Source organism: Cinclus cinclus, chromosome 5, assembly GCF_963662255.1.
Source record: "Cinclus cinclus chromosome 5, bCinCin1.1, whole genome shotgun sequence".
In the NCBI taxonomy this organism is placed as follows: Eukaryota; Metazoa; Chordata; class Aves; order Passeriformes; family Cinclidae; genus Cinclus; species Cinclus cinclus.
In genome coordinates, this window is record NC_085050.1 from 48161164 (window position 1) to 48181179 (window position 20016).

A 20016-nucleotide genomic window follows, 5' to 3' on the forward strand; every position below is an offset into this window, starting at 1 on the left:
CACTATCTGATTCACATGATACAGATGTGGCTCATTGCTTTTGTTCACACATGACCAGTAAGGTTTTCTCTTTCTTAAGTTTAGAAAGCACATTCTGAGAAACTTCTCTCTCTGGATGAACAGAAAATGACCTCTTAATGCACTGCTGCTGCTCCCCCATCCCAGCCCCTTAAAGTAAAAGTAGTTTTGGTCACTCCAGCTTTACCATGGTTAACAATCAGATGTCCTTCTCAGAGCAGGAGTCTCTGTACTTATTCAAAAATAGCCCTTTTTACATATGTCAAGTTAGATGTAAAAAACAATTCCTAATTATTGGCCCACCAAAAGTTCAATCCTTTAAATAGCTGTACACACCTCACAAACATTTCAAAGGAAAAGCACATCCATTTGTTAGTGTGAATACCACACTGGTCACATAATACCATGTAATGTTCATTGTCTCTGATGTGACCTTGAATCTCATCAAGTGTTCAAGTCTTCCCCAGAAGCAAGTGCTGAACAGTCAGAATAATGGAGCACTTAAAAGCCCCATCAGAATTAAAACAAAAGTAGGGAGGACAGACCTTTCCCTCTTCTTTTCCTGCCATCCTGCTGGAATCTCCATTCTCCTTCAGTTTCATCCCAACTTTTCTGGTTAAAACTTCTTTTCCAAAACACCCTATAGTCCAATTCAGAGGTTTTTAACCTCCCTTTCTGGATTCATGTCTTCTTATTGCTCAATTTATATCTATGCAGGTGTGTCTCAATCTCTTGCTTGAAAACAAGCATCCCAAGCTGGCCATGAGAACCCTCATTCATGGCCTTGGACTGCATGCACATTTTGTACTGCTCTGGAGTCAGCTCATCCAGACACTGCTTTTCATGCCACAGATGGAAGAGACCCCTGACAGGCGTTCGGATCACCATGAGGTTGCTATGAAGGTACTTGCGGTACAGATGCACATCTTCACCACCCCAGCCTTTAATGTCCAGGTCAAAGCCACCTGACACAAAGAAAATTCAAAATAAAACTAAAATCTGTTAGCAAACTTTATGCTATTAATTGCACTGCAGCCATTTTCTGGCTCCAGTCAACCCTTTAAAGCACACACACTTCCTGTGAACATCAAACAGCTCATCTTCAAATCTTTCACTGTTAGACAAAAGTTCTTTATTTGTAATTTTATTTGTAAGCAGTGCTTAGATTCTGGTAATTCTATGGCAACTAGGAAAATCCTGAACATCTAACCACAGCAATGATACAAATTAGTGACACAGACATATTGGCAATTGAAAGGGAGGCTGATTATAATTTTCTATGTTTTAGCAAAAAGGCAGGTGTATTGGAGTGCATTTTTCTTACCTATGTTGATAAAATCCGATCTGTACTGGCAAGTCATCCCAAAACCAAAGTCTCTCCAAAATCCAGTTTCTTTTTTAATAGTCTGCATGGAGGGAAAAAATGTTTACGTAGAAGCAGAAATGCTTTCAGAGTGAGTATTCTGACTTGAATGTGGTCAGAAATAGGAGCAACAGCCCACTTTTTCTTCCCCATGTGAATGCACAGCTGGTCCTGAACCCATTTTTGTAGATACTCGTTGGATATATCTACCCCCTCCTCCAAAACAGCTGTGTTCTTAGCTATCATGGATAACCCTCCCCAATCAAGAACAATCAGGTTTTGATCCACCCCTGCTGTTGTAGACTGAGTAGAACAATATTACACCTCTGGTGTTTACTTCTTTGCAGGGAAAGCATCCTCCAAAATTGTTAGTTTCTGTGGGATTCACACCTCATGTAAGAAACATATTGGTAAACCAGGAAAGCCAAACTCTGCTGTCAGCGTAGATGGTGGCATCTGTATTGTGGACTGCAAGAGCTCTAGAAGAAAACAGTGGTTCTAATCTGATCACACTACTGACAGCTTTCTGATTACATTGATTTTGAGTAACAAGAATAATGTTTCCATTACAGAGCTGCTATATCCACCTAAAATTGAACTCCAGAAATGCTGGGTGATAGATATATGTCCCATAAAAGACTTTGTAAAAATGAATGGTCTGCCTTCCTGAGATGTACAATAAAAACATTATATATTACAGGTAAAAAATCAGAGCACTGAGAAACCATGGCTATAATTTTGAAAAGCAGATATCCAAGTACAAATCTCTAAGATCATAATTCATGCATGTGAATGACTTAACCCAATCTGGTGAGACATCCAAGAGCTTCAAGGGACTGGGACAGGCATTTAAATCCTCTGAGTAAGTCAGCAGTACTTCACACTATTGAATTTCTGTTTAGAAACCCTTATCAGCTGCTTTGGAAAACCTTGACAGAAGAAAAACCTTGTGACAGAATTTCAGAAGATGAGGAAAGAGAATTTCCATTTCTGGGCTTCCAAATATCAGTACTTCCTTTATGAAGAAATGCTCTTCCAAAATTTTCTCTCCTGATTTCTCATTCATGCCTCTCCTTTTTGTTCATAACTCTTGTCACTTCAAATACTTTTTAAAATTTTTGGTTTTTGTTTTACTGCTCCCATTGCTATACACTTCATTTGTCATTTCTCCTTTCCTTGAAAAGGCCAGGTCACTTCAGAATCCAATTAAAAGGAAACAAGATTGTATCTGTCAGGCCTGCACTGTAACAAGAAGTCTCTATCACACACAAATGTAGAATCACACACAGAATGACTGGGTTGGAAGATGCCTCCAAGATCATCAGGATGACCTTACAGCAAGTTACTCATGTGCATTAGCATTATTCCCATTAGGGTAAGTGGCTGCTACAAATCAAATTATATCGAAAATTTCAGAAGGCTTGTTTTTTTCTCTTCAGCAGCCCAAGTTCCAGGACAGAGAGCTAACACTGTCTTGTTTTATTGGCATAGATCTGGCTGTATGCCTGGTAACTAATGTGGGCTTGAAGTATAAAAATATACATTAAAATGTGATTGGCTGTACTCCTTGAAATCAAGAAGCTTTTCTGACATAAGCATCACATTTTATGATTCAAATATTAGCTAAATGTATTTTCACAATCCTGACAATGTACTTTGTGGAATTTATCCTAACTTGAAAGCTAAACTCTATTTCATTCCCTAAGCACAATTCTTACAAGCCTGAGGATCCCTGACAGGCTTTGAGCAGAGAGAGAAAAGCTTATGTGAATCCCATGGTATGATCAGAACAAGTTTCTTCTGACAAAAAAAAAAAAAAAAAAAAAGGGATTTTCCAGACTCTTGGGTAAAAGGCTTTCTGGCTATATGTTTTATAACACAGAGAGGAGTAGACAAAAATATAACTTAAAATATTTTGGATGGACTTTTCAAACTCCCATTCTTCATTTTTATAGAGGAACTGTACAAGGTGGGTGTAGTGATCACAGAAGACTGGACTCAGACCCCAAGTGATCTTTTTCAACTGTGACTCTCCCTGGGCTCACACCACCCCTAATTCCTACCTGCCCAGAACAACAATAGAAGCTGGGATGATCTGGGGACAGTGTCCAGCATGGGACAGGATGAGCCCTAATAAGTGCAGTGCCTGGCAGTAAGACAGGCAGATGTGGTAGGTTAGGACCTGGCCCAGAGGAACTGAATGAAGCTGCATACCCGACTTATGTTTCAATTTGAAAATTCAGCCACTTAGCAGCAGCACTAGTGGACAGAGGACTCTGAAGAGAAGCAAAACTCCCTTCTATCAGGCCTTTAGGTTCAAAAACAGTGCAACACCCGAGCACAAGAGAATGGAGAATAGTGTCTACAGCAGTGCCAAGCAACAGCTTGGTCACTAACATTCATGTGAACCTCTCATCTGTGTGTTCTTTCTTCCTCACAACAGCTTCCTTCTCATCCAGGAAACTCATACATGTATTAATCATATGCCTTATCAAGAATAAGCAGGTAAGATGAAAATCAGTGGAGCTGTGCTGTGTTGTATCAGTGCCAGGATAAAATGACTGCTCCAAGCATGTGATTTGACTCTAACACTTCAGAAAACCACTGCTTGCAGACAGTTCAGTCATGAAGTGTGGGATGGGAAAGACCACTGTAAGGTGTTCAAATTTAGTGGGGGAATAACTCTGACAATTCCTGGAATTTTCCTTTTACTGACTGATCTAAGGACATCTCTGCTTTTTACAAATGTCAGGTCTTCCAATGCAGATAGTATTCAGTGACAGGAAGAAATTAGAGCAAGTCAAGAACTGTCACCCAAGATAGCACACCTGGAGGAATTGCTCACTAGTTATGAAATTCCTTCTAGCGGAGAATCAGACATTTTAAAAAATCTTAATTTCCATGTAAAAAACTTCAAAAAGGTTTAAAATAAATGGCACCAATATACTTCCCAGTGAAACTGCAGAACTCACAGTAAGGTGAGTATTGTAGTTAATTTTGTCTGTGTGGTGGTCGCTGTACACAAGGAATAGGGAAATGCTATCCAAGAGCACATGTAGCTTTAAAAAATGCTTTGTTCAAATAAAAGCAGTCATTCAGAGAACCATGTACTTACCAGCTGTTTTTCTAAAGATGGGATGGAATCATGGTGACCATAAATTATACTGGGGTTATACTGGCTGAAGAGAACAGGATAAAACACCTTCTTCCCTGGAAATGACAATAGGTTATTTTTATTAAAAAAAACTGTATAGAACACACTTGTCTCTTACAAGGTACAGTCCAGGCCTGACCTAATCCAGACAAAGTCACACAAGTTTTGCACTGAGCCTATGTACTTTCCACGAGATTGTGAATGTGAGGGTATGATGAATAAAAAAAAAACTCTGTTCCAGAAAGCACAGGTGCTGAAGGCAAGAGATTCTATTACACTGGGGCAGAAACTGTTGCAACTAATTTACAGTAACTTCATTACCAATTCAAAGGCAAGAATACTCTGGCGAGGGATTTTACACAATGGGTAGAACCTGTTGAAAGACAATGGACTTCGTGAAAAGCAGTACCTGGCTGTGTGTTCAGTCTACAGGAGTTCAAGAATTCAGCTGTGAAGTGTATGTCCACATCGCAAAAAAAGAGAACAACATTGTTTCCTTTCCAAAATCGAGCACCAACATCTAATCCCTTGCCCCTGGAAAACTCTTCATTCAACTGGATGAAGGTAAAGTTCTTGAAGTTGGCAGACCTAGAAGGAAAATATTCAGCAACTTACCCTGTCCATACAGTTCTTAATACAAGTCGGGGGTGGGAACCTCATATGAAAGAATTAATGTAGAAATCTATAGTTTCACAGTTCTGAGAACAGCTGGAAGGAAGAGATGTCCTGTCACAGACCTTCTTCGGGCAGATCTCACAAAAATCCCAACAAGGTTTAGATTAACAAAAATGTCTTCAGAATGCAAATTTCAATTACCTGTGGTTACATTACTGTGTCTATTCAAGGGTCTTCCTACACTGAAAAGGCAAGCAAAAGGCTGCAGTGCCACATGATCTTGACAAACACAGCTATGTAACCAAGCTCAGAGAGCAGAACTGGCCGGAAGCATCCAGTTCCTTCGTGCTCTACTGAAATTGTCTTCCACCTGCCTTTGGAAGTCAGCTTTCAGTCCTAACAGTCAAAGCCACTTTCAAAGGACTAGTGTGCGGGGGGTAAGAAAAAAAGAAAAAAAAATCTGCTCTGCGGTTCTAAAGACTACTCTATGGGACTCTCTGCGTAACACCATTTTTATTTGATACAAAAAGAAAACTATTTTCTCCAATGCACTTCAGAACTTTTTGGCACAACTATGAGTTCTGAGTTGTCAAGTCTCCATGTAGGATCACTGTATAAGAACAGCACACACTAGATTTTCAGGTACTTACTTAGAGGTATTTTCAAGTATTGATTTGACTTCATTCATTTGTTCCTTTCCAAAGTAAACTACAGTGAGGTGAATTCTCCCATCCTGCTGAATGCCCATTTCCCTGGAGAAAAGAGACAGTTTTGTGACTTGTCCCAGAAGATAGCTTCCTTCAACAACCTACAGCAGCTGTAGAAGGCAGAGTAGGGTGAACCTCAGAGGCATTCCTGGGGACATGATTCACTGACAGACATTATAGTCCTGACAAAGTGGCTTATTTTCTCCCTTAGAAGGAAGAGAAGTCTATCTTTCAGGCAGATTAGGTACAAGCTCTATAAGAAGCATTTGTTATATAATCAGCAGAGATCAGTATGACCAGAGGGCAATTTCTCCCAGTCTAAAACAAGATAATCAGAATACTAATCAGAAGGCTAATTTAGATAAGGAGCCTATTTTTAGATGGCTGTAATTACACAAAACTTCCCATTGTAAGAGTCAATATATTTTGATAACACAGTATTTTCTAGGCAGCTGTTTAAAGATACATCTCAGTTAAGGTCTTCTTCTGAACATTGTGTCTGTGCTGAAGAAAAATAGTTTAACTGTGCTGACAGTTCAAATAAATTTCCTTCTTGCCTCTTATTTTATCTTGCCTTAATATTTTATCTAATGGAGACTAGCAAAGCGTCTGGGAGCACTGATTCCCCTTTTCCTCAGAAATGATCCTTTGCAATTACTGCATGAAATTCTCATGTTGCCACAATTGCACGTGCCCAGCAAACAGATTGAGACTCTTAAGTCAGCTACATGCAAATCAGAACCCCTGATGACTGGAATATAATTGCCTTTACTGCTAATTACAATGCATTAAGCAACCAAATGCTTTTCAGTCTGTAATCTCAAAAATCACTTAGTGGCACAATGAACTGTTATGTAAAAGTAGCAGTGAGTGAGGTCTTGATAACTCCATTAATTGCATCTTACTTTCCAAGTAAGAAAATGTAAAGGCAGCATTGAAGGAAACCTACCTGAAATTCTGCATGAATTGCCAAAATTTGCTGGCTCTCTTGGCCAGTGGCACAATGACATTAATAAGTGTGTCAGCCATATTGACATTTTCATTTCTCACTTTCATTACAGGACCAAATGGCCGGAATAAAACAATCTTCTTGAACTGATGTTTTGCATCTCCTTTGAAAGTCAGCTCATACAATGTGCCTTTGTTTTTTTCTGTGCGATAGATCCCTGCACGAAAACAAAAATGAAGAGATTTTTGAACTTAAATTGGGCTCCTGGGGGGAGGGGGGGAATGGAGAAAGTCTTAAGTTGCTACACCTAAGCTGAAAACATAGCAGAAGCAATGGGATATTTACTTTTCAACCAATACAGAGTCCACCATGGTTCAAGGGGGCCATCACTGTAGCAGGGACACAGCCCTGGGTTACAGGAGCTGTTTGGTATTTTTGCAGGCACATTCCAAGGCTTGGCTGAGTTACAAACCCCTGAAAGTTACCAACTGCTCCCTCTCAGTATAACCCAGCAGACATACTGTCCTTATTTTTCATACTGTCCTTATTTTTCATACTGCTCCAACTGCACACTACAGACATGCATGGTAATGGGATGCAGAGACACTGCAAAGGCAATCTACCTCTCTGCAACCGGAGGGATTAGGTCATCTCCCAGAAAGGCAATTTCCCGATGAGCACTGGGACGTTCTCTGGAAAGTCCCCTGATAAAACTATGCAACCAGGCCCCAGCCATCAACTTGACCCACTGCCAGTCAGGACAAAACTCTCCTGTTACTCAACTCTCAAGAGACTGCTATTTTCTTTATGATAGCCCACTCCTCGTAAAGTAATGGTCTGCAAGGATGACACTACAGTTTGTCAGAGGCTAGACCAGGATACTTAATTCATACAATCATGTATTTATTTTCTATATGGAAGAAACTTTTAACATACTTGATGGGTGAAATTGGACTGGTTCATGCTGAGGGCCAGCATGAACTCTAAAAGTCCTGATCATGCCACACTGCAATACTACAATATCCTAAATTAAATCAAATTGGCAAACAAAGCTATAGATTTTACCCACTCTAAATGATACTTCAGTACCTACAGTGTAAATATAAAGTCTGAAATAAAGCTTTTTCACTGGCAAATCCATTAGATTTAAGAAAGAAAAATGAGTGCTAATTTTAACTACTCATTATGCCACTGTAAACATCTTAACAACTTAATCAGTACAAGAGTATAATTGCAATGCCTTCCATCTCTTGCAGAAGTTAGAGACAAGTACAAACATCTTGAAAAAAATCCTTCTTTTCTTTTCTTTTTTCTTTTCTTTTCTTTTCTTTTCTTTTCTTTTCTTTTCTTTTCTTTTCTTTTCTTTTCTTTTCTTTTCTTTTCTTTTCTTTTTTCTTTTCTTTTCTTTTCTCTTTTCTTTTCTTTTCTTTTCTTTTCTTTTCTTTTCTTTTCTTTTCTTTTCTTTTCTTTTCTTTTCTTTTCTTTTTCTTTTTTTCTTTTCCTTTCCTTTTCTTTTCTTTTCTTTTCTTTTCTTTTCTTTTCTTTTATTTTCTTTTCTTTTCTTTTCTTTTCTTTTTCTTTTTTTCTTTTCCTTTTCTTTTCTTTTCTTTTCTTTTCTTTTCTTTTCTTTTCTTTTCTTTTCTTTTCTTTTCTTTTCTTTTCTTTTCTTTTTCCCCTCTCCATCTAGCTAGGAAGCATAGCTTCTTCCAGTTATGAAAAACAGGATCAAAATAAGGCTTGCTTTTATTTTCTAATCTTGGTTATTCCCTGATGTGTAACATTGTAGGGCATCTGGCCCATAGACTGTCAGCTCTGTCTGTATTTCTTGTGAAGGTCTGGGTCAAAGTTTTCTTCAAAGAGCAAAGTGACATAATGTCTTTGTTTTGTATTGCAGCTTTCACATTGGTATAATCAAAAGACTGAGGTGTGATTTTTTCTGGAGAGAGTTCTTTGGACTGTCTTATCTTCACTATCATTCTCCAAGTGTTTTATTCTTAATGAACACTTCAGCTGGCTAATATATGCAAATTTACTGATCTATTATTCACTTCATGTTTTATTTTTAATATAAGCTGATTCAACAAATGCTCCAATCCTCCTTCTAGCATAGGAAATGAATATTGGGAGATAGCAGCTCCATAATTCTTTTACTGCTAATCTTTCAAAGTTGTGCCCTTGACACCTCCTAGCTTTTTTCATAAAGTCTGCCCAAGCTGCAGACCATGAACTACATCTGTTACTGAACTGGAGCTCATCTGAATAGCAACCTAATAGTTCCTTGATTTCCTCCTGCTGGTAGCCAGAGAATAGAAATCTGGGCCTTTGAAATCTGTTAACCCATTTATTCTTACAGAAAGCCTTCTGAGTATCTGAGTGCATTGCTGGGTACACTCATTTGCTCAGGCAGTTTTTGAAAACAGGCTTTACCAAGGAAGTTTGTGTTTGAAAGGTTAAGGCAAACTTTTGACATTCGGCTAAACAAAATTCTAAACTAAATCTGATTTGCATTCTCTTTAGAGATAAATTGATAGGACTGTTTCACGTTTGACATAGTGAACTGACATTTTTCATAATAAAAAATACCTAAACTAAATTAACAAATCTAATCGTATTTACCATAAAACATCTCAGCTTTTGCTTTTGCATTCTCTTCTACCTAGCCCAGCCAAGAAACAATGACCTCACAAATACCACTTCCCTGGAGAGATGTACTACACAATAACAGAAGCCTGGAAGCCTTGCCAAATAAGAAGCATCTTAAAGAAGAATGCAAGTTGTGACCTGACTGGGGTCCCTCCTAGAGCTATACACACAGAGGCTGCTTCTAAATTTGTAGTTTTGTTTTTGTTTAGTACTTCTACTACAGCTGAAAACTAGTAGCTTAGATGAAGGCAAGGCCTCCTTGTGCAAAATGGTAAACCAAGAATTAATAATCCTAAAGCTTTATACTGAAGAAAACTGTATGCAAGTTTAATGCCTCTAATTAAATATGGCTATTCTCGATGCATATTTAAACTATTTGTTTTCCATTTTTAAGTATGTTCTTTCCTTTCAAAGTATCTTCTTTTTAGAAGCAAAGAACAAAGTGATTTGCCCAAGGGCAGGCAGTTAGCCTTGGAAATGAATGAATGTCTTGAGTCACTCTGGTGACTCACCCAGCAGAACATCCTGCCTTTTACACATTTTTTCCATTTCCAAAGGCTCTACTTTATTTGTGCCACCAGGACTTTTTACATGATTCAGAAAGCTGTGTTAAACAGCCTCAATTCCAAGATATGAACTATGAGGAGAGGAAGAAAGTCTCATAGAAGTAAACAAAAAAACTTTTCCTTAAAAAGATTGCTTCTGAAATGAAAGTCTTGGAAAGGCTAGATATCCAGTATGGTCCAAGAAGGTTAATTGATCATCTATTACTTCCATTACAGCAGATATGTTTCAGAATATACACCATTCCTTTCAGAGGCAGGGAGAAAACTCAAAACATCTGGAAACCCAATGTAAAAAAGTAAACAGAAGTTCTGTGTCAGCTGATAGCATGGCCCTAAGATGAAGGAAAAGAAGTGAGAAGCAAAAATGGTCTGGGCTGAAGAACTGATGAAAGAGCACTAAGTCTCCATTCTTCAGAGCAACAATTACCAGGGCTCTCTAAAGAAATGGAAAATACCAGATGAAATAAAGGAAAATACCTCTATTCAGCAGGGCAGGCAAACAAGTGTCACCTAGGTGGATCTACATGAAATGTGTAACTAGCAAACAGACTTGCATTCTTGACAAAATACTGTTGAGTGGATGATTATTCTAGCCTCAGTTCCACAGATTACAAGCTTCAATTCTCCTAGTGACAATAGAAACACTCCCTGGACTCAACTTCATTAGTTCCATTCTGTTAGACGATGTAGGAGCTACTATGAGCATTTATCAGAATTTGTTGTCCTTTTTTTAAATCAGTACTAAAATGGTCTTCTCACTTCACATGCAGTAAAATACAGGATCTTATCCTTTGATGAAAAACATAATTTCTTTCTCCCAATAGGCTTCCATAGCAAAATTCCATCAGATAGACCACTACCAGTAACTGTCCATTTGAGAAAGCAAAGCTACTCCTTTTTCATTTGCCTCTGAGACCTTGATTAAAATTCCAGTCACTAGACAGCCACATACTTCAAGCAGGAAAACTTATGATACAGCATATTTGAAGGTGTAATAGCAGGGCATTTTTTAAGCAATCCAGGGATTTTCTGGGACTGTTCATATTACAAAAGAATATCATCAGGCAGTGATTCCATTCACTTATGGAACACACTACTGAGACTCGTCAGAGTCTCCAAATTATTATCTCTGAGAAAATGAACAACTCCCAGATTTATGTGGACCCCCCCTGCTATTTACACAAATTAATGACCTGACCTGTTCTCCTGCTTTCCGAGCAACTGGCTTTCTACTGGAAACAGAGCAGTCCTTTGCGTGCTTATAATACATAGAAATGTCTCGGTTTTTATCATGCGGTTTCTTACTGATTCCCCTTGGCAGAAAGCCAGTGAACTTGGTACATAAGTAGGAGGAATAAGGGGGAGAGGGCAACATAATAGCAGCTAAACAGACCAAGTACCTCTGTCAAGACAGAAGCTAAGCAGAGCAGCCACCAGATGGATACTTCCTGAGCTCCAGGGAGAAGGTGTGGCTCTCTTGGTTTTGATTAAGGGAAAGGGGTGGGGGTGAAATGGAAAATTCCACTACGTGTCAGCTATTACTCTGAAAGGAGAACTGAGAATCCTATCCAAATTTCATGCAACAGTAGATCTGCTGGGAAGGAGTTTAACTCAGATAGGTACTAGGGTCATAGTCTAATTTCCACGCACAAGTAATTCTGTCTAGAAACTGCAGAGGATGCAACACTAATTTTAATCTATCCTAGCCACAGAGACAAATAATTTCTCCTTAAATGCAAGAAATGCTTGAAGAAGCATTTCCCTCTGCAAAAACAAAAATAAATGCACACAATTTTAAAAAGGAAGAGATACAGACCCCAACTGAGCTTATTGCCACACACCACCACCCTGCCTGTTGGCATATGCTAGCAATGAACTGGTACTGAAAAAATGGTATCAGATGCCAGATGTGAGCCACTAGAAAATAAAGATCCACACAGGAGGCCCAAGCAAACAAGATTATTGTGCACAGCTCTATGATCGAGCAAGACTGAGGATTAGCAATACACTTGAGTAAAGCTAGTGTCAAAGGCATCCCTGAATAGAGCAGGAGCAAGGACACAAATCCCACATACTGACAGCAGCAGTTCAGATTTTAAATCTTGTCTCTGACCCTGATTACCTGATTTTCATTTCAGCACATCTCTCTAGGTAATCAACCTTAAGATGAGAGTGGTAGTGCCCCACATTTAACATAAGAGAGGCACACAGCTTTTGTGTGCTGTTATTGCTAAAGCAACTGGAAAACACTTAAAGGGTAAATGCTATTACTTTCAGTGCAAATCTGGGCACTCACAGAAATCTCCAGCTGCCCATGGCAATTCCAGAAAATGAAAATAGCTGGCTTGGTGGCTGGGTAAGTGGACTCATGGTTGCTGTGTTGCTCGACTTACATTAAGTTGCCAGAAGCTGACATAGAAGCCAGTTTATTATTCACTTACTGTGTAGGCAGCAGCACCTGCAGAGCACTGTTTCCAAAACAAGTTCAGAGTCCAAACTATACTTGAAATGCAGAACTGGAACAAATAACTCAGTCCTCCCTGCAAACACTGAAGTTACACAGAGCAATGGATTTGTCCTTTGGCAGTTTTTGCCATTCTTGGGTAAATGAAGTTGGGGGTAAAGAGAGTGACAAGAGGTGACAGATTTCCAAAGGGATTTGGCAGGGAAATTTTCTGCCAAGTCTCTTTGTTTCCAGCCCCAACGCATAGATCACTGCATTTGCAAACAAATCAGTCTGCACTGATGGGTAAGAAATAGAATTTGTTCCCTTGCACCTACAGAAGCAAGGACCTGCCCCACATGAGAGGACACAAGGAAGGTTCCTTCAGCTTACACTGAGCTGCACACAGACTTCCAGTTTCCTGAGCTCTGAATCACATGAAAGGCTTCCTCCCTCTGGAGTATTTCGCTATGGTATAAGAAAGCCAGCAAGACTATCAGTACATGAAGAGTCAGCAGCAGTGTGCATTTCTTCCCCATGTTTTTCTGCACTTGTTCCCCAAGCACAGCACTGGTACCCAGTCAAAGACCCTTGATTGTACATAAAGGCAGGCTCACAGCATATTTGATATTAAGCAATGCATGGTGGGAAACATCTCCTATCTCCTCACTCTCTCACATGGAAGAGCTGGTGCCAAACAGCTGTACATGCTTGTTCAGCACCTATTAAAAAATGTAGAAACGTATTTTGAAAAGAAAAACTAAACAACAAACAGAAAGGAGGAGAATGGCAGCATGAATTTGAGCTGCAGTTGCCAATGTTAACACGGGAAATAGATCTGGGATTGCAGCCTGTGCCACTCCTTGCTTTGTCAATTTTGAGTCAAGTGCATGACACGTTGGTGTCACTACAGGAGACTGGAAGGCTTTGTTGTCACAAAGTCCTGTTCCCCAAGAAAGCTGCCGTTTTGCAATTGTGCCTGAGGCAGTATCGCTAGGTCACAGCACTTACACCATCCCAGACATCTGTACTCTGACACAGTTCCCATCTTGCTCAGTAACTCTGTCACACCAGAACTCCTCCTCAGTACCGTGTGGACCTTCTAATCCACTCTCTGCATACAAACCTTCAACGAAGTCAGAAGCTGTGTATACACGGGGCTTTGCTTTGCTGACCCCATCTGGCTTGTTCAAGCTCCCCACTGCCAACTCAATCACCTCTATCAACTCATCTCGCTTGTCCTTCCTCACAGGTTTCTCCTCTGGGTGCCGTGTCAGCCCTGTCTCCAGCTGGTATACCTTCTGGAGGGTGAAGCTCTCAAAGGGCACCGCTGCATACTCTGTGGAAAGCTTAACACCGGTGTGCACCTCTGCTTTGTCTACTTGGGAACGGAGGAAAGCCAACAGATTGGCCTGGGCCTTTTCTGGCTTACTGTGATCAAGCTGAATGTCCAAGGAGTGTGGGTACTGGTTCTGCATGCTTTTAAGCTGGTCAGTCCTGCCCTGGAGCTCAGCCTTCAACTGAGCAATTTGTTTCTTCAAGCTGATTATGTAATTATGGTGTTGCTCTTCTTGGTCTTGCAGAATGGCTTCATATCCCTCCTTCACAGTTGGACTGTGCACCCTGGGCAAGGCAAGCTGCTCGTTGTCACCCTTGGGTGTGCAAGCCAACATATAAACAATAGACATTGAGCAACAGGTCACCACCAGGAGGCCTACAAGTTGGGGAAGAAATAGAATAAATCCTCGTCGGACCATTGTATCTCAAAAAGCAGGGTCTAATCCCACACATGCAACAGTTCTTATATCCATGCAGTACCACAGAGGCCTCTTGTCTTGGAGTACTCTTACATAGATGCATGTATGTGCAGGAGCTGGTTTGTCAGCTGTCTTGAAATGTGCACTCTGCCTCTATATGGAGCTCTCTCTGGTGTATACCCAGAAGGACCAAAAGACAAATTGTGAAGCAGGCAGGATACCTCCTGATCCTCATGGCAACACCTATGTTGCTGCAATGTGATCAGAAGGTGGCTGATGGAGCCTGAGGACCTAAAAGATAAATGGAAAAGATAGACAAGTTAGAATCTGGTCAGTCAGTCCAGACCATTTAGAGGGTTCTCATTTATCTTGTTTCTCAGCTTATCTAGCAGATCTCAAAGCTGTGAAGTGCTTGGACTAAGACCCTAAAGGTGTCTAAGACCCTAAAGATCCTTATGCAGAAGATCTCGTATACATCCTTTTCATTGTTAATAACATGGTTTGCCCCATTGCCAATGGAAAACTAGTCCAGGCCTCAAAGACTCCCATGCTTCAGAGTTACTAGGAAGTGTCTAGTGGTCAGATGCTGAAGTGCTCAGTTAATCCAGGCATTGATGGCCCTTCAGGTGTTCTCAAACCTTGGAGTGTTCACTCAAGTTTTGAAAGGAACGCACTCAGTCCCACAGCTACCACATACATTTTAGCTTCCAGGCATGTTTTTTCCAAAACATTAGGTGACAGGTATGGGTCATTCGAACATATGAAGCCTAACCTGCAACAGAAATCTGATAACCAGAAAACTAAAAACGGTTATCAAGGCAAATTACTGCAACTATCATTGTTTGACATATCCTAGCAGATGCTCCCATAAAAAGCAAATAATGAGGAAGAGGACATTTTCCAGGAACACTCAGACCAATTTTACTCAACATCAGCAGAAGCTTTGTTGCAATTTTGAAACTGTCATAATCGCACACTGTTTTAACATTTCAGGACCTTCTTCTGTTTCTCATAACATTATGAAAAGCTGTGCAAAAATCTACAGTACTACTGTGTTTTTCAGTCTGCACAGGACTACAGACCACCGAGAAGGTGGAACTGGGAACATTATAATTTTTAATAAAACTTCTTCAAGTATATATAGAAAAGGGGGAAAATTAGATAATTGAATATTAATCTAGCTATATTAAAACAATTGTGCTGAGAAAATTGCCAGAGGAATTTTCAAAATCCCTTGGGTTTGGCCCTAACCCATGCTGGTGCAAGGATCTTCATCATTTACTCAGCTGACTGTACACTTAGGTCCAGGCTGAGTAACATCCTAGATTACACATTGTTAGACACAAATGTATGCATGACATCATGACATTTTTTTGACAGAGAAACTCACAGTCCTTTTAGGCATACATCCTTGTGTTGAATCAAAGTCCTATGTAGGACCTCTTATAAACTGCTCTGTGGCTTCCCCTGCATACCACACCCCACTCCCCCACCCGAGTGACTATTACTCCATATGCAGCAGTTACACAGAGATATTTCGGAGGTTTGGACTGTTATTATTTTATCAGTTTGCAGAGCTTCTGGGAAAAAAACCCAACTTCAAGCAGGAATTGAGTGGGCTAGAATGAGCCATAAAAATAGTACCATATTTTTTTCAAAATAATGCTAAATAACTTTTAGCATTTACAGGATTCTCCAGAAAATGTCAAATGCTTTCAAAGGAAAAACTGCCGATTTTTAATAAAATATTCAAGCAGCAGGAAAAAAGGACAGGATAAAGTTGGCACCCTTACCTTTTTGATGTGATCTTCTCTTTGGAACATCTTGGTCTGCTACAGCTTCTTCTCAGCTTGCCAAAATCATCACCTGTTTATCTCCCTTCTTATGCCTTTCCCAGAAAATGTGTGTACTATGAAAAGCGCTGTCAACCTCAGAACACCTCTTCATTGCTTTCACATTTGTCAGCTGCCTACATCTTCAGTCTGTCTCTCGTGTGGTGAAAAGCTTTAGTGGAGACGCTTCCTATGGATGCACTAAAAATGTTGGTTTCCTGCAATGTAAAGGAGTTTGTCAAAGCAGGGAAAATTAATCTGGGCATTTCTAACTGTACAACAGATCTGGCTAGAAGACTGTAAGAAGGTAGTGTGCAGGGAGACAGGGTCAGGAAGTGGTAAGACGTAGTACATAAAACACTGCTGTGCTTGTATGCTTCCCTTCACACAATTAGTCCATTGACTGAATTGGCAGAAACTGAACATCAGTGAAAGGATTAGTTGTACTAACATAGTATAAACTGAAATTACATCTCAATGACTTAGATAAACACACTATTTCATTTCTATAAGCAGCAATAGATTTGAGTTTTGGGCAAAGAGCTCTTCAAATGTTGACCTTAGAATATATGTGCATATAGATAGCTATCTTCACTAAATTACAGTATCTCTCTCTTCAGGGTAGTATCTCTTTTCTGTAGTTTTCTGGTTTGAGATCTCTCACATCAAAGATGCATCATTATAAACATTTCATGACAGTAAATTAACAGAGCTACTTTGTCCTTCAAAACAACATTTTCATAGTAAGGAATTGAGACCATAGGGACTTCAACCTTCTTCACAGGGATTTTATCCTCATGACTGGAGGCATCCTGACAAGAAGCTTTCATTGCTTGCCCTCTGGATCTGCATTATTAAATTGTACTGGTAGCTTCAGTAGCATTGCCTAACAGTGACTGACATTTAAATTTATAATTGTTACTCTACTACTATCTCATGGGCATGCTTGTCAAAGCAGTCCCAATCCAGATCAGTGCCGACAAAAGCAGATTACTTTAAATCAACACCAAAGGTGGTCACAGCTAAGGTATCTCAGCTGCACAGGCAAGTACCCGAAAGCCAGGGATGGTAACTCCTCCTAACAACGATTCTGTTGATTTCAACATGGTTTCACACCAAGATGAAGACAAACTGAAATGTCAGTTTTTTTCCAGGAACTGACAAAAACACCTCTGTATTTCACAGCAGTCAGCTGCATCAAGTAGTATTAGTCTCTTTGCAAAGAGAAGCTGTAACAAATATGCAGTGATTAGTGTGGTGGCTGAGAAAAAGGACATTCATTCTAAAAAAGCCCTCACTTGCAAAAACATCTTCAATCTCAGTTCAACCTGTTAGCCCAGCTAGAGGTCAGCCTGGTTCACAGAGGTGCTTTTCACTTGCTTTCAAGGAGCCTGGGCCAAAAAATGCACTAAACACAGAAACATATTCTGTCATCACTCTAAGCATTCTGTAAATATTTATGCACAGTGGAGGGTGCTGCACCCAATCACGTGGAGTGGCAAAAATCCGAAAGTTGGTTGGTTTGAAATGTCAGATGGTATGCACCCATCAATGTTTCTCACCAACATCTGAATTTTTATTGGACTGTAGAGATATAGGAAATTCATCTCTGCACAGAAATGACAAAGTATGCAAAGTCTGAGTTTTTGACTCTTGAAAACCACACTGAGAATCTGTGCAGGAGAAAGGGACTCAAACCAAAGTATCTCTGTATATATATCTCCCCTCTGAGCTCCATAATTTCTGCCCTCCTCATGCTGAGGACAGAAATGAAAGGCAAAAGCTCAATCATATTTGCAGAGGCAGTGATCTCTCAGCACTCCTGACATGAGCAATGCCAGATAATTCCATGTTTTTAAGTGGATTGTGCCACAGCTTCTTATCGTAGGTGTAACACAGACTGGCAACTCCTATTTTAGCTCACAGAACTTTGAAATTCCTTTTATTTTTTTTTTCCCCAAGAGAGGCAGTAAGTGGCAGAAGCTGCAATTAGGATTTGTGTAGGTGTTTGAAACATCTTCATTGAATAGCAGCACATGTCACTGTGAGATTTCACTAGAATTATAATAATCTCTGAAATGATCTGAAGGGAGGAGGAAACAGATGTTCCACCTTGACTTTAAGTGCCTTATAAAAACAGAGAAAGACATTCTGCAGCCATTTGTAACTTGACTTGATCTTTTTAATTACAAGGACTGTGCATAGCACTGCAGACAAATTAGTCTGCTTTAAATGTTAGGCACAAGATTTTTCCCCTTAGCTTCTCAACAGAAATACAAGACACTCAGCAGAATAGGGCATGTCACAGGGATTAAAATTTAGTCTCACATAACAATTTACACACTTTATGCAAAAATTAATTATATTTCTCCTTATGGCCAGAACATAATTTCTCAGCTACTTCTCAGACAGTTCATCTGTCCAGGGATAAATTAAACAAAAGGCTGAATAAAGAAAATAGCCTGTCTGATAAACTGACTGGGTGCACCTTCTTAACCTTCTTGTACTATCCCCTGTTAAAAATTCCACTGCTCCCTCTTGAGTTGACATTCACACATCCCAAACAAACCACTCAAAGTCTTAACATCTGGTTTCCAATCTTCAATCCAAATAAAGGATTAGTAAGAAATAGTTACCAGAATGAAAATGCTAAATGCTTAATAATTGAAGACAGTAGACAATTTACTGTAAAATTCTTCATTTCCTAATCTTTTGATTCCAGAGTCATCTTCAACAGAAAATCTTACTTACATTGTCACATGTTCTCTCAGAAATTATCAACATCTAACCCTGCCCACAGAAGGACAATTACACTGTTCCCCTCTGTAAATAACAATTACAGTCTGATCATTTTGCAAATAGGTTACAACTGTTAGAAGCTGACTTCAAAAGTCAGCTCAAAAGAAACTCTCAAAACTTTAACAGTCCTGGAAATACTGTATCTTCCTATTGTAAGGGAACTGAGAAGTAGTTGCTTTCTTCGAGAAGCAGCTTACATTCAGCATACTGCTATAGACTTTTCACTCTGGAAGCTACAAAACCAGTGCAGAGTCCTAACTTTGCCTTTGTTAGTATCTGGACACCATTTCTGCCAATTTAATTTGGCTCTTCTTATCAGGGTAAGCAATAATTTTGTCTGCTATGCCACTTCAGCTGAATTCTGAGGTCCATGTGTACTTGTGTTAGACCATCCACTTACATGTGGTCTCACTGCTCATGAAGACAGCTTTCCCAAAGACAGTCCAGAACAGAAATCAAGGTTACTCTGAAAGCCTTCTGCTGTCATATGCAATAAACATGCCAGAGTTGTTTCAACATTTACAGTAGCCATTATTACTGCTACAGTAGACATGCACAAACTATTATTTCTTCTACAGTATCATTATTTCTGTTTTAAATAAAGCACTCCAAAGGAGTATTGAGCTCCCTTTGTCCTCCCAGTGCATACCTATTCTGTGTGTGGGTTTATCAATGTGTATACACATTAATAAATACAAGAGTGAAAGCACCATTGCTTTCCTTTCTCCACTGTTAACCAAACTAGTTTTAAAGTGAGAAAAAAACAGCTATAGAGGTTAAACAGCAATTAAGTTCTAACTACATCTGAAAAGAACCAGTGTAACCCCTAAAATTATCTCCACACACCAGTAACCTTTCTTTTTTTCTGAAAAATACCTCATTACTTCAAGTTACTGCAACAACACTCATAAAACTGCTTTCTTTGCCCCAGAACAATGTTATCCGTGTAAGACTTGGCAGTTTTTCAGAGATCAAAAACCAGCCATTGCACAGGTCTGTATAAGGAATGCTATTTTTTTGTATGAGGTGCTCACATTTCCACTTTACAACCAAAACACACCCCTGTTCTCTGCTAAACACACTGATCTGCAGATGTGCAACCTGCACATCCTCAGCTCAACTATTAGCTGGGGATTCTATAAGGCACCACCAAAATTCTTCACAGGACTT

At 39.6% G+C, this 20016-nt stretch overlaps 1 protein-coding gene across 1 annotated transcript; it reads right to left on the reverse strand.

The window, feature by feature from the left end:
* Positions 1-699: 699 nt before the first annotated feature.
* CSGALNACT1 (chondroitin sulfate N-acetylgalactosaminyltransferase 1) lies at positions 700-14215 on the reverse strand. Its single transcript, XM_062493755.1, has 7 exons — positions 13585-14215; positions 6807-7023; positions 5801-5902; positions 4945-5123; positions 4497-4591; positions 1343-1424; positions 700-983 (listed from the first exon to the last, which is right to left on the reverse strand). Exons 1-7 carry the CDS (start codon positions 14213-14215, stop codon positions 700-702), a joined length of 1590 nt encoding a protein of 529 aa, XP_062349739.1.
* Between the last annotated feature and the right edge of the window lie 5801 nt (positions 14216-20016).